This window comes from Mus pahari, chromosome 3 (genome assembly GCF_900095145.1).
Source record: "Mus pahari chromosome 3, PAHARI_EIJ_v1.1, whole genome shotgun sequence".
Taxonomy (NCBI): domain Eukaryota; kingdom Metazoa; phylum Chordata; class Mammalia; order Rodentia; family Muridae; genus Mus; species Mus pahari.
This window is the reverse complement of record NC_034592.1, coordinates 154,732,640-154,745,795: the sequence shown is the minus strand read 5'-3', so window position 1 is coordinate 154,745,795 and position 13,156 is coordinate 154,732,640. Positions and strand designations below refer to the sequence as shown.

Genomic DNA, 13,156 nt, shown 5'->3' with positions numbered 1-13,156 from the left:
TTCTATAAGAGAGCAGGCTGAGCAAGCCAGAGGAAGCAAGCCAGTAAAGAGCATCCTTCCATGGCCTCTGCATCAGCTCCTGCTTTCTGACCTGCTTGAGTTCCAGTCCTGCATCCTTTGGTGATCAACAGCTGTATGGAAATTTAAGCTGAATAAACCCTTTCCTCCCCAACTTGCTTCTTGGTCATGATGTTTGTGCAGGAATAGAAACCCTCACTAAGACAATGGTGCTTTTGAAGCTAGCCTGGGCTACACAGCAAGACCCTCTCTTGAAAAAAAATGTATTTGCAGCAAAATGGATACATGACACCCAGTGCTTGTCACACTGGAAGCTTGCTCAGTGGCTCGTCACCACTTCCATCCTCTCTGTGGAACGAACATAAGCGAGGCCAGGTTGCTGTCACCACCACCCACTGTTTCCTCTTTCTTCTTGTGGAGGAAATGATATAGAATGTTGGTTATTAGAAAAAAAATATTCAACAAGAAGCCTCCAAAAGCTGAGAAGATGCTTTTGATTCTAAAGCCCCAGGCAGTCTTCTGCAGTGAGTCTGGGCAGGTTCACTGCCATCTTTGCAAAAAGGGAAGGAGGCATCTGCAGCCAAGAGCAGGCTTTTCCCGAGGTGTGCTCTTTGTCGACAAGGCTTTCTTTGCTTGCTCTGTAGGATTTCACATAGTGCAGGCTGGCCTCAAAATGACCTTGAAATCCTGACGATCCCCCCCTCCCCATCTCTGAGGTGCTGGAGATGGAGTCAGGACTTCCTCCGTGTGTGCTGAGCACACACTAGCAACTTACCCGGCTCTCTTGACAACAGTTCTTGGATTGAACACAGCTCAAGAAACGGAAAACCATGAAAAGCAACCCCAGGTCACAGGTTGCTAGGCTGTCTGTCGCTAGGAGAAGGCGGGGCCCAAGTTGATGAGGCATTAGGACAGCGCTGTACCAAAGAACCAGTGCACATAGATGCCGTTATCATTGAGTGACAAACTTTACCCTTTGATTCCCTGTGACATTCCCTGCTTCCAGCTACATCCCATCCCTGCTCCCAGCTGCCTCTCCAACCTTGCAGTGTGTATCTTCCATTTCTGCATATCTGAGCAGACCTTGTAGAATTTTGTTTTGAATTATCTTCTCAAGGATGCTGCGGTTGACAACCTTAAAAGATAGTTTCCTCCTCGAGATTGCAGAACAGATTTTACTTTTGCTAAAGAAAAAAAAAATTCATCCATCCATCTACCAATAGACACTTATTATTTTTTAACAGAGGATCACTGTATAGCCCTGGGTGACCTCTAACTTGCTATGTATACCAGGCTGACCTCAAATTCACAGATACATTTACGGATAGATGTGCCTATATCTATAGATGTGGGTGTAATCTTTGGGGGGGGGGATTCAAGACAGGGTTTCTCTGTGTAGCCCTGGCTGCCTTGGAACTTGCTCTTTAGATCAGGCTGGCTTCAAACTCACAGAGATACACCTGCCTCTGCCTCCAGAGTTCTGGGATTAAAGACGTGCACTGCCACCACCACCACCACCCAGCAGATAGATAGAGATAGAGATACCTCAACTTTTAGCAATTCTTCTGCCTCTCCTTCCCAAGCGCCAGATGCTGAAAATCAGATAAATAATGGTGTCTTGGAGACACAGCTCCACCAGCTATGCTCAGAGGCTGTTGTAAAAGGCAAGGCATTCCTAACCTCAGAGCTCCCTGGCTCTGATACAAACCTGTTGTGTCCAGCCTTCGTGTGAGCCCACCCCTACATCAGCCTTGGGGCTGCAGTGACATGGATCAATCAATAATGTGGAAGTGAACGCTAGTTGCTTTTGATGCTGCCAATCTTTGTCTCTGTATGTCTACGCAGTGTGCCTGACTGCCACGCTTAGGAGAGCCAGCACCAAGGGTGGCTCTAGATCAGCGCATGGGAACTTGGACTTGCAAAGGCTTTTCACCATTCCCAGAATGGCTAAGCATGGCTCTCTGCATCTAAACTACACATACAGTGTGATTCAGTCTAAAAGTCTGCGTTCCCCTGGATGATGGCACACACCTTTAATCCCAGCACTTGGGAGGCAGAGGCAGGAGGATCTCAGAGTTCAAGGCCAGCCCTGTCTACAGAGTGGGTACCAGGACAACCAAGGTACATAGAGAAACCTTGTCTCAAAAACCAAACAGAAAGAAATGAGGCATAGGTCTGAGTGTGACTGTCCTGGGTCCTGTAAGTCCCCTCGTGGCCAGTTATGTCACAGGGTTACTTAAGACCCACCCACATAGTCTCTTCTCCCAGAACCCCTAATCTTTAATTCTGCACCCAGAACTGACAGGAGGAATCCTTGGGTGCATCACACTGCCACACAGGGCCAGCGGTTAGGGTTATTGGTATTTGAGTGTGTGTTGTGTGTGTGTGTGTGTGTGTGTGTGTGTGTGTGTGTGTGTGTGTGTAAAGTCCTGGAAATGGGTGAATGTGAGAGAAAGAATAGCAGGGTGTGTGGAGGAGATGTGTCTGTGAGTGAGTTTGTGTGGGTGAATGAGTAGTATTGAATGTGTGTCTATGCAAGTGTGAAAAGGTTATTCACACTGTTGGGGCAGGCACCTGATTTAAGATAGTATAAGCAAAAGGAAGTCCCTCTCCTCTGGTCATAATCCAAGGCAGCCACTTTGCCACCACAGGAGTTGACTCGTGAGCATGGACCTGGAAACTGTCCCTTGACACCATTGGAGGCTCTGTGGCCAGTTGGCTCCAGGTTGTCTTAAGAGCCCAGTGTTTTGCCGCGTTGGGGAAGTGGGCACAACTTCTGTCCCAGAAGGATCCTAACAGGTGAGATCCTGCTGTTCAGAATGTGACACCTCTGCCCCAGCCCCCCGGGGACTGAGTCTAAGCCTCACAGGGGTCCTCATTTTAGGGTCTTGAGATGGCAGCTGCTAGGGGCAATGGCTTCTTGTCTGTTTGCTTGAGACAGAGCCCCCAACTGCTTCCTTTTCCACCCCTTCTCCCTACCACCATCCACTCCCCTCTGTCACCTCTGTTTTGTTCTCTTGAGAGAGGCTGGCTTTGAACTTCTGATCTCCCTGCTTACCTTTCAAGTATTGGAATTACAGATGTATACCACTATACCTAGCTCTACACTCAACATTAAAATTTTTTATTATTTATTTATGTACATGTGGCTAGGCCTTAGTGGTGGTCCACATGTTTGATCCCAGTGCTCAAGTGGCAGAGGCAGGTGGCTCTCTGTGAGTCTGAGCCAGCCTGCTCTACAGAGTGAGTTCCAGGACAGCCACAGCCAGGGCTACACAGAGAAACCCTTTCTTGAAAAAACTACATACATACATACATACATACATACATACATACATACATACATACAAACATACATACATACATACACACATATATACATATATATATACATATACATATATACATATGCTGGGTTTGACACAAGCTGGAATTATCACAGAGAAAGGAGCCTCTCTTGAGGAAATGCCTCCATGAGATCCAGTTGTAAGGCATTTTCTCAGTTAGTGATCAAGGGGGAGGGCCCCTTGTGGGTGGGACCATCTCGGGGCTGGTAATCTTGGATTCTATAAGAGAGCGGGCTGAGCAAGCCAGGGGAAGCAAGCCAGTAACATCCCTCCATGACCTCTGCATCAGTTCCTGCTTCCTGACCTCCTTGAGTTCCAGTCCTGACTTCCTTTGGTGATGAACAGCAATGTGGAAATGTAAGCTAAATAAATCCTTTCCTCCCCAACTTGCTTCTTGGTCATGATGTTTTGTGCAGGAATACAAACCCTGACTAACACACACACACACACACACACACACACACACACACTCTCTCTCTCTCTCTCTCTCTCTCTCTCTCTCTCTCTATATATATATATATATATATATATATATATACACACATACACACGTACATACACATACATACATATATGTGCACAGGTGCCCTCAGAGCCTAGAAGACATTGGATCTTTTGGAGCTGTGGTTGCAAGCAGTTGTGAGCTGCCCAATGAAGGTGCTAAGATCTGAACTCAGGTCCTCTGGAAGAGCAGAAAGTGCTCTCTAGCCCCTCCGTCAACATTTTAAAAAGGGATTTATGTTTATTCCATGTGTATGAGGGTTTGCATGTATGAATATGTGTAGATGTATGTTTGTACGTGCATATGCATACATGTATGTATTGTGTCGCTCTCATGCTTGTGTCTAAGGAGCCAGTAGAGTTGCAAATGGCTGAGGTCTTCTGTGAGAGTAACAAGCTCTTAACCACGAAGCCGTCTCTCCAGTTCCTCCTGCCAGTGTTTTCATGTGCCCACCACATGCAGGTAAGACAGGAGCTGGACTTGGCACCTCTGCAGGAGACACAACCTGGGAATGTTTTCTTCTTCAGTGAAGGTATCCTGTGCTCAGGAGGGACAGGGCCGCCGTCCTGTGGCGGGAAGCATAAGGTAACCATAGTAACATGAGGTGAAAGGCAGAGCTGTGGGGAGAGAGAACGGAAGTGGTTTGCAAGAGGAGCTCGGTAACACTTCCACAGCTGTGACTAACTGTGGGTGTCGTCGGCATGCCACGTCTTCCTGACCCACTCCGGGAACACACCAATGATGGTTTTGCTTTCTAGTCCAGACCGACATATACGTGCGCCCCCTGCAGATGCATTCAGAGTGGAGGTGTCTTTAACAAACACTTCACTCTGGTACCAGCACTCAGAGGCCCTTTCAGAGAAAGGGCTGCTGCCAGCCTGCTCATATGTCTTAAGTTTTTAATTTCAAGTTTTGTTTTATTTTGTGCAGGGACGTCCGAAGACAGTTATCAGGACTCACTTCTCTCCTTCCACCACGTGAGTCCCTGGGATAGAACTCAGGGAATCGGGATTGGGGTTAGGTGCCTCTACCTCCTGAGCCATCTCTCAGGACCTTGCAAATGTGTTTAAACCCGTGATTATAGATAAATAACAGAACAGATTTGAGACTAGTGAAATAACCTAATCTAACTGGGCAGGGGAACAGATCAATACTGGATTTGTAACACAAAATAAGTTAGTAGGGAACTCAACAGAGCATGTAACCATCGCCTCCTACAGAGCACATAACCGTCACCTTCGGGGTGAAGTAACAGCATACATTTGGGGGACTGGGGAATCAATCTTCGCAGCAGAGTACATGCTTAGCATTTGTGAAACCCAAGATTAAGTTTCTAGCAACACATGCACATACATGCACACACACACGTGTTTAGGCTTACACCGTTTGTACACATCTCACAGTACTAATCTAAAACAACTGATTGAATAAAGGCAAACTCATTCCTTTTCAGGAGGCTTTAAAAAATAGTTTCTTAACAATATAGCCCTCAGTTTGGAGCTCACTGTGGACTAGTCTGGTCTCATTAAGGTCTGTCTGTCTGTTTCTGCCTCTTGAGTGCTAAACTTAAAGGTGTGTGACACCAATCCCTGCACTTTCCTAATGAATGCAACAAGAATCAATCCTTTGTGTGTGTGGGTGTTTCTCCTTCATTCTCACTCTCCCCCAGTTTCTCTTCTCACTAGCAGCCAACAGACTGCGGATAGTTCTCTGTCCCTTTGTCTGTCTTCCCAATCAGATGGTGCCTCTGTGAGGTCAGAGCCTGTGACACGCTGGCTGCTGTCTCTCCAACCCTTTGACCTCGACCTTGGGTGCTGCCTAACAAGTGTAGAGTAACTGTAACACACACACACACACACACACACACACACACACACACACACACACACACACATTTGACTGACTCGAAATGTGGCTTCTACAATGCAACTGCCCCTGTTGATGCTGAATACCTCGGCTCAGTGAGTTCAGCATCTCAAGGTCCTGACTTGTCGCCTGCCTCTCTTTCTTGACCTTCTCGTGGTCGGCCAGTGGCCTTCGGAGGCTTAGCCACTTACTAACCAGCTCTGATACCCGTGGCTGTTTCAGCCATTCTGATGGGCTTTTCCACGGAACAGAGTGGTGGGTATGAAACTGGCCAGGAGCGGACCTCCGCAGGCTTCATTCCAACATGTCTCTGAATTTCCGAGAGTGGTGCTCTAGCCTCTCCACCTCTGACTGGAGGAGGCTCAGGGCACTGGGGCTCGGGTACTGGATCACTGCACTTTTGGTGGCCAGCGCCAGGTCCTTGAGCAGTCCGCACAGGTGACTGCTGCCACACAGGATCTCGTTGCGTTCGTCTTTCTCCTGGGTCTCACTGCACAGCGTGTCCACCAGTTTCTGTCCAACTGTGATGACCAGCTTGCTCTGAGTGATGAAGACCTCGGGGGGCTGGCCGTTGCTGAGACTGCTGGCTAAGACGCCGATGGCTTTGAAGAGTGCTCCGAAATAGAGCCTGCTGTGCTCAGACAGGTGGATCTTCCTCTCTGTGTTCTGCTCACCAGGAGATGGAGAGGTAAGAGGGGTAGGACTCTAGAGAAGAAGGAGAAAACATGTAAGGGCTAGAACCACCAGCAGGATGTTGGTTGTCTTGGCTCAATTTGCAAGAATCCTTATGAGAAAAAGCAGATTTGTTAAGGAAATGCAGAGCTGGCTGTGACACTTGAATGTGAATTGAATGTCAGTATTTGCTTGTGTTTTGTTTTGTTTTGTTTTGTTTTGTTTTGTTTTGTTTTGTTTTGTTTTGTTTTGTTGAGACAGGGTTTCTCTGTGTAGCCCTGGCTATCCTGGAACTCCCTCTGTAGACCAGGCTGGCCTCGAACTCACAGAGATCTGCCTGCCTCTTCCTCCCAAGTGCTGGGATTGAAGGCATGCGGCTCGAATATTATTGTTTTCCAAGTACTGTTCCATATGCAACTGTATGTATTCTTGTGTTATAGATTGCAACACAGTCGTGTGTATGATTTTACTCAACCAGCTCTGTAAAACATAAGGATCACATTCTAACACATCAATAATGAAAAATTTGCAACTTTCGAGCATTCAAGGGGTGAGGAGCTAGGTGTTAAATCCACTCCTTGGAGGTAGAAGGAAGAGTGACCACTCAAGGCTGACCTGACCTGTGTGGTGAGCCCCATTTTTCAGGCAGAGGACAGAACCAGTGCGACAGGCAGACGGATAGACATTGCATCATGAGCATCTTGGCTTGAAAATGAAAAATGTACCTGGGTCAGGGATCAGGACAGAAGCTGCCATCTCTTAATGAGGGGCTGCTGTGAGCCTTAGTCAGTTAGCAGGCAGGGAGGGGCCCTGGGAAGCCAAATGGTGCATCCTACACATGGGCCAGTGGGGAAGCCTTGTTAGAATGAAATAGCACTGTGCAGATGTGGGCCCTAGCAGCCCCATCGCCATCGACTTGGGGCTTGCTGGGGATGCAGATTCTCTGCCTCTGTCCAGACCCAAGAGATCAGAAACTGACTTGGAGAAAGTCAAGGCATTCCTCATGTGGGACAAAACCATGTGGCTGTCAGCAGGAGAGAGGCAACGCTGAGTGCTAAGGGCTTAGAGAGCAGAGCTCTGAGAGACTTGGGCTCTTGCCCAGAATTGTTGCTGAGAAGGCAGATAACCTTGTCCAAGTCAACGGACATCTGTATCCTGTCTTGCTCTCTCTAGTACCCCAGTTGCTCGGCAGCTCTGTAACCTTCATCTTTAACCTCTCAGTGTTGTGTGGGTTCTTACTTGGGTTTTAAATAGACTCACTGTTTATGCTTATGTGTGGTGTGGTGTGTGTGTGTGTGTGTGTGTGTGTGTGTGTGTGTGTGTAATGTATGGTTCATGTACGTAGGTGTACAGATATTGCTGTGCACATACATTCAGAAGCCAAAACACAGTGTCAGGTTTCTTCCCCAGTCTTTCCCTGTCTTACTGCCTTGAGAAAGGTCTCTCAGAAAACGGGAAGGTCCCCATTTTGGCTTGGCTTGTTGGCCAGTGAGCTCCCAGAATCTGTCTCTCCCACCCGCCAGTGCTGGGGTTACAGGCATATGGGAGCCAGCCATGCCTGGCTTTTTTACATGGGTGCTGGGGACTTGAACTCAGGTTCGCATGCATGCATAGCAAGCACTCTTACTACTGAGCCATCTCCTTAGACCTGGACTCAATGTTCGTACATTATTTAATTTAGAGGAAACATTTAAAATTGGTAAGCGGAAAATTGCCTTCTGCCACACATAGAAGATAGCCAGTAAAGACAAACAGCGATAACATCTTTGGTTTAAAAAGACGTTGATCAAGTGTCAAAGATACCGTGAAGATACCTAACCCCTGAACCAAAGCGCTTTACTGTGCTCATCATCAGAGACAGGAAAGGGTGCCAGGCGGGGGTGTAGCTCAGTGGGGGTCTTTGCCTGTCTTGCACAGAGCCCTAGATCCAATTCCAAATGCAAAGAAAGGAAAGAGGGAGAGAGAAAATTATCACAGGACGTGCGACAGTGTCATTAAATGCCGCGTTGGCGCTACTCATGGTAACCCCGAACAGTACCCGAATTTCTCCCTGATTCTCGGGGGCTGATGCTCTACCCTGGGTGTCCAGGTTTCCTTCCACTACTAAAGAAAGCAAAAGACAGATGGAGGCCTTGAACATGGAGTAGGCTGCAACACTGAATTTGCATAGCCAAGGAGAGCTCTCTAGGGCAGAATTACACTCGTCAGAGCACTGGGGAGCACTCCGACTTACCATGCCACGGAAGTCTGGGTTTCCATCGGACTTTCCTTCCATGGTGGGCTTTCCTTTCTCTTGTAGGTTGGGTGACCTCTGGGGGGGGGTGAAAGAAAGAACACAAATCTTCAAATTACTATTTTGAATAGCTTTCAAATTACGATGGCTGCTCAAATTTTTTGTTTTGCTTTTATGGTTGGTGGTTTTTGTGCCCCCTAACTCCCCCCATCAAGATCTTGCTGTGTAGCCTAGATTGACCTGGAACTCCCCACCCCCTTCCTTAGCTTCCTGAGTACAGAGATTACAGGCATGACCACCATGCCCCACTTTAAAAGTTTACTCTTAAGTGTGAGACTTTGTTCATGAATCTGCCTACTGATGCATTTATTGGCTTTGGTGGCCAAGGGCTGCGACAGGACAGAAATGAACGACCATCAACTTTCTAGAGTGTGTCGACGCTCGGCCAGCGGCAGGGACCTCGGAAGGAGCTGGGATGGTCACTTGCTGGGCCTCTGCAGTCTGAACTCAGGCATCTCCTTGTGGAGTCCAAAGGCAGCCAGCCAGAGGAATGCTTCTCGGGGTGCCTGGAGCTGCCGACTGGTCAGTCTGGCCCCGAGACGAACGCGTGTTCTCCTCTGACTCTGAGAAACTACAACTCCAAGCTGGAAACCTGGAGAGATCTGGCGGTCAGCAGCACAGGCCTGTGACTCCAGCATCCTGGGAGGGGTGCTGGCTGGTTTTATGTCAACTTGACATGAGCTAGTCATTGGAGAGGAGGGATCCCCAATTGAGAAAATGCCCTCTTAAGGTTGGGATGTAGGCAAGCCTGTAGGGTGTTTTTAAATTAGTGATTGATGTGGGAAGGCCCTGCCTACTGTGTGTGAGTGCCTCCCCTGTGGGTACTAAGTTCTATAAGAAAGCAGGCTAAGCAAAGCCATGCAGACCAAGTCGGCAAGTAGCACTCCTTTATGGCCTCTGCATCAGCTCCTGCCTCCAGGTCCCTGCCCTGTGTGAGTTCCTGTTCTGGCTTCCTTCAGTGATGGACTATGGTGTGGAAGTGTAAGATGAATAAACCCTTTCCTCCACAATTTGCTTTTGGTCATAGTGCTTCGTCATAGCAACAGAAACCCTAACTTGGACAGGAGGCTAAGGCAGGAAGAACCCAAGTTCAAAGCTTGCCTGGGCAACTTAGGGAGATCCCATCTCAAAATAAAGGGTAAAAAGAGTGGTGCCTGTCATGGGGGCACATGCATCTAAACCCAGGCTTCAGGAGGCAGGTGGAAGTGGTGGTGGTCAGGGGAGATTCAGAGGCAGGGGAGGCAGAGGCAGAAACAGGTGTATCTTTGTGAGTTCCAGGACAGGGCTACATAGTTCTCACCCTGTCTCCCAAACAAACAAACGAAGCCCAAACAACCATAAAAAAAAAAGACAGAGAAAGGCAGAGACAGACATGGGTTCCACCACTGGAACCCATGGAAAGAGGTTGGGTGTGGTTGGGTGTGGTGGCACAAGCCTGTCTCTCCAGCACTGGGACACAGAGGGAGGCAGATCCATCCCTAGGCGCTGCCGCGCAGCCAGCCTAAGCTACTCCGCCACTTCCAGGTCAGTGAGAGACACCGAGGAACAATACCCAGGCTGATCCTCTGGCTTCCCCACGAACGAGCAAGTGCACACTTCTACAGGCACACATGCCAGCATCTCCCTCAGTGATGACCGACCGGTTCAGGTAACAGATGAAGTCCCCTGGGTACTGTTTGTCCCCCTGACTTACCTGCCCACAGACATTCACTCTGTTTTTCTTTGCGAGTTCAAAGGAGTGTTCGGTTGCCGGTTGTCTGTTGAAGGGGCTGCTCTCTTGGTAGGACTCAGTTTCTCTTTGGGGAGGCCGGATGCATCTCTCACACTTTAAGTCCATCTCTCCTTTCTCACAGTTCTGTTTAAAAAGAAGCTTCCCATTGGCAATGACGATGGAGGTAAACCTCTTGACGTCTTCTGGAACTATCCTCGCAGCGGCGACAAACCTCTCCAGGTCATCCACGCTGTTTTGGACTTTGTCCGTCATGAGAACTTCCAGGGACCAATTGCAGCGGTCCAAGTTTCCCTTGGCATCCAGCAGTGTCTGGTAGGAGCTAGAGATCGCCTGGAGCTGATCTCTAATTCTAGCCTGAAGGTAGCTGTCTGTGAGACTGCAAGCGGTCCCACCAACCCCTTGGGCAAAATCCAGAAATTCTCTTACAGATTCCTCTACCTGGTCAGCGGCCCTGCGGATTCCATGGATGTTGGTTTCCAAGGCATCTTTGAACCTCCAAGTCCTGCTTACGAAGAGCAGCAGGCCCGCTGCCGAGCTGGCCACTTTGTGTTGCAGATTCACTGCCATCTCCTTTGCAAAGTCCACATCCATCCATAGCTCCTTGACGGAGTCCTCTGAGGAGGAGCCAGAGGAGGAGTCCATGGATATGGAGGAGCAGGAAGACACCACACTAGCCCTGCTGTCTGAGCTGGCAACAGATAATCGGTCCGAGTCGGGAGACAGGAAACTTGTCTGTCGTGAGATCCAGGGGGAATTCTCTGACGCTTCTCTGCCTCTCTCCAGCTCCTTTCCAGCCAGAGACACACCCCGCATGCCTTTCGGGGTGTCATAAATGTTAGGCATGGTGTTCTGTTGCTCCACTCTGGGAATGAGAAACCTGGAAGGGACCTTGTAGCTGCCACCTGCATCAGAAGGCAGCGGGTCATTGGGCGTCGGGAAGGCATAGGTAGGTTCTTCTGGGAGGCTGTTTTTTTTCTGCACAGTGTTCCCCAACTGTGGGGAGAGGGCCACAGCTCCAATGTGGACAGCAGAGGGGGCTGGAAAGGCTCTGGACCCTGATTCTTTGGTGAAGCTGGTCATAGACACATTTCTGACCTCGGCCTTTTCCAGCAACACCGGAGTGTCATGAATCCGTTCTGACTTCTGAGGTCTGGAAAACGGGTTATAGCCACCACCTTGTCTGAAGGCCATTGTCGGTGCCAGTGTAACACCCTGTCCCTGGAGGAAAAAAAAAAAACCACACACACACAGTTGCCCCCGGTTAATAACAATCAAACAAGAAACTGACAGGCCCTTGGCATCCGAGTGCCACTGTTTTGTTCAGGTTCCTTCAGTGTCCCCTCCCCACCTCCCATTGCTCTTGTTACTCAAGGGCTCTCCCAGTCTGGCTCCGCCCTCTGTCAAACCTCCTTTCTCTGCCCTTCCACAGCCGTCCATCTCTGCACACTCATGGTGGTTTGGACGAGAATAACCATATCCAAATGCTTGGTTCCCAGTTGGCCAAACCGTCTGGGAAGATTAGCCGTGGCCTTGTTGGAGGAGATGGGTCACAAGGGAAAGCTTTCTCCCACCATCCCCTGTGCACTCTCTTCCTCACACCCCCCTTCCCCCCCTTATGGCTCAAGGTTGTAAGCTTTCTACTGTCCCTGCTGCCATGGCTTCATTATGCCATTCCGGGGTCAAACCCTCTGGAGCTACCACCCCAATGGACTGCTGGATTTTATAGGTTGCCTTGGTCATGGCATTTTGTCACAGCAGAGGAACTTATCCCATCCACCCACTTTCCCAAGTTGCTTTTCTTTTCTTCCTCTCAGTTCAGCAACCCCCCCCCCCACACACACACCCGTATCCCCACGTTGCCTCTACTTGTCCCTATCCTGCTACTGGGCCTTGAACCTTTTCTTTTGCATCTAACAAACTTCTACACACCACTCATGATATCGTCGAAACACATCAAAGCTGAACAATTTCCCCTAATCCTCTATGTGTTATACAAATGATCTCACAGAATATTCCAGAACATCTGTAGTAAGAATGCAGGCATGGGGAAGTTAATTGACATAGCCAAACCACCACATAGCTTATGCTGCTCTCTCTCTCTCCCTCCCTCCCTCCCTCCCTCCCACCTTCTCTCTCTTTCTCTCTGTGTGTGTATCTGTGCCTGTGTGTGTGTGGAGGCCAGAGATTTACATTGGGCACCTTCTTTCTCTCTCACCCCTCACCTTGTTTTTGAGACGGGATCTCTCATTGAATTTAAAACTCACTAGACTTGGTCCACCAGCTCTAACAATCCCCCTGCCTCCATCTCCACAGCTCTGGGACTCCTGGCTTATGCCCAGCACTTTAAATATTATTTTTATGTACATGGGTTTTTGACTGCATGTATGCATACTGTGTGTGTGTGTGTGTGTGTGTGTGTGTGTGTGTGTGTGTTACTGATGGAAGCTAGAAGAGAGCATCAGATCCCCCGGACTGGAGTTACAAATGGTTGTGAGCAGCCATGTAGATGCTGGGGACTTGGGACCTCAGGAAGAACAGCACAGTGCTCTTAGATGTGAGCACAGGGGATCCAAACTCACACCCTCATGCTTGCAAGATAAATGCTCACCAACAGAGCCACGCCCCCAATACCAGGGCAAGGAGGGATTCACTGCCAGTGCAGTGGAGTTGGTTATGGAGATCCTACACCTGAGGGCTGGTCAAGTGCCACAGTTTGAACTTGGGAT

The 13,156-nt window shown here is 49.0% G+C and overlaps 1 protein-coding gene across 1 annotated transcript in view; it reads right to left on the bottom strand.

The window, feature by feature from the left end:
• Positions 1-6,027: 6,027 nt before the first annotated feature.
• Positions 6,028-13,156, bottom strand: part of Cass4 (Cas scaffold protein family member 4) — a 37,774-nt gene continuing 30,645 nt past the window's right edge. Inside the window, exons 5-7 of the mRNA XM_021192817.1 lie at positions 10,392-11,648; positions 8,639-8,716; positions 6,028-6,438 (exon numbers count right to left, since the gene is read on the bottom strand). Of these exons, the coding sequence (XP_021048476.1) occupies positions 6,028-6,438; positions 8,639-8,716; positions 10,392-11,648 (1,746 nt within the window). The remainder of the gene's footprint in view (positions 6,439-8,638; positions 8,717-10,391; positions 11,649-13,156) is intronic.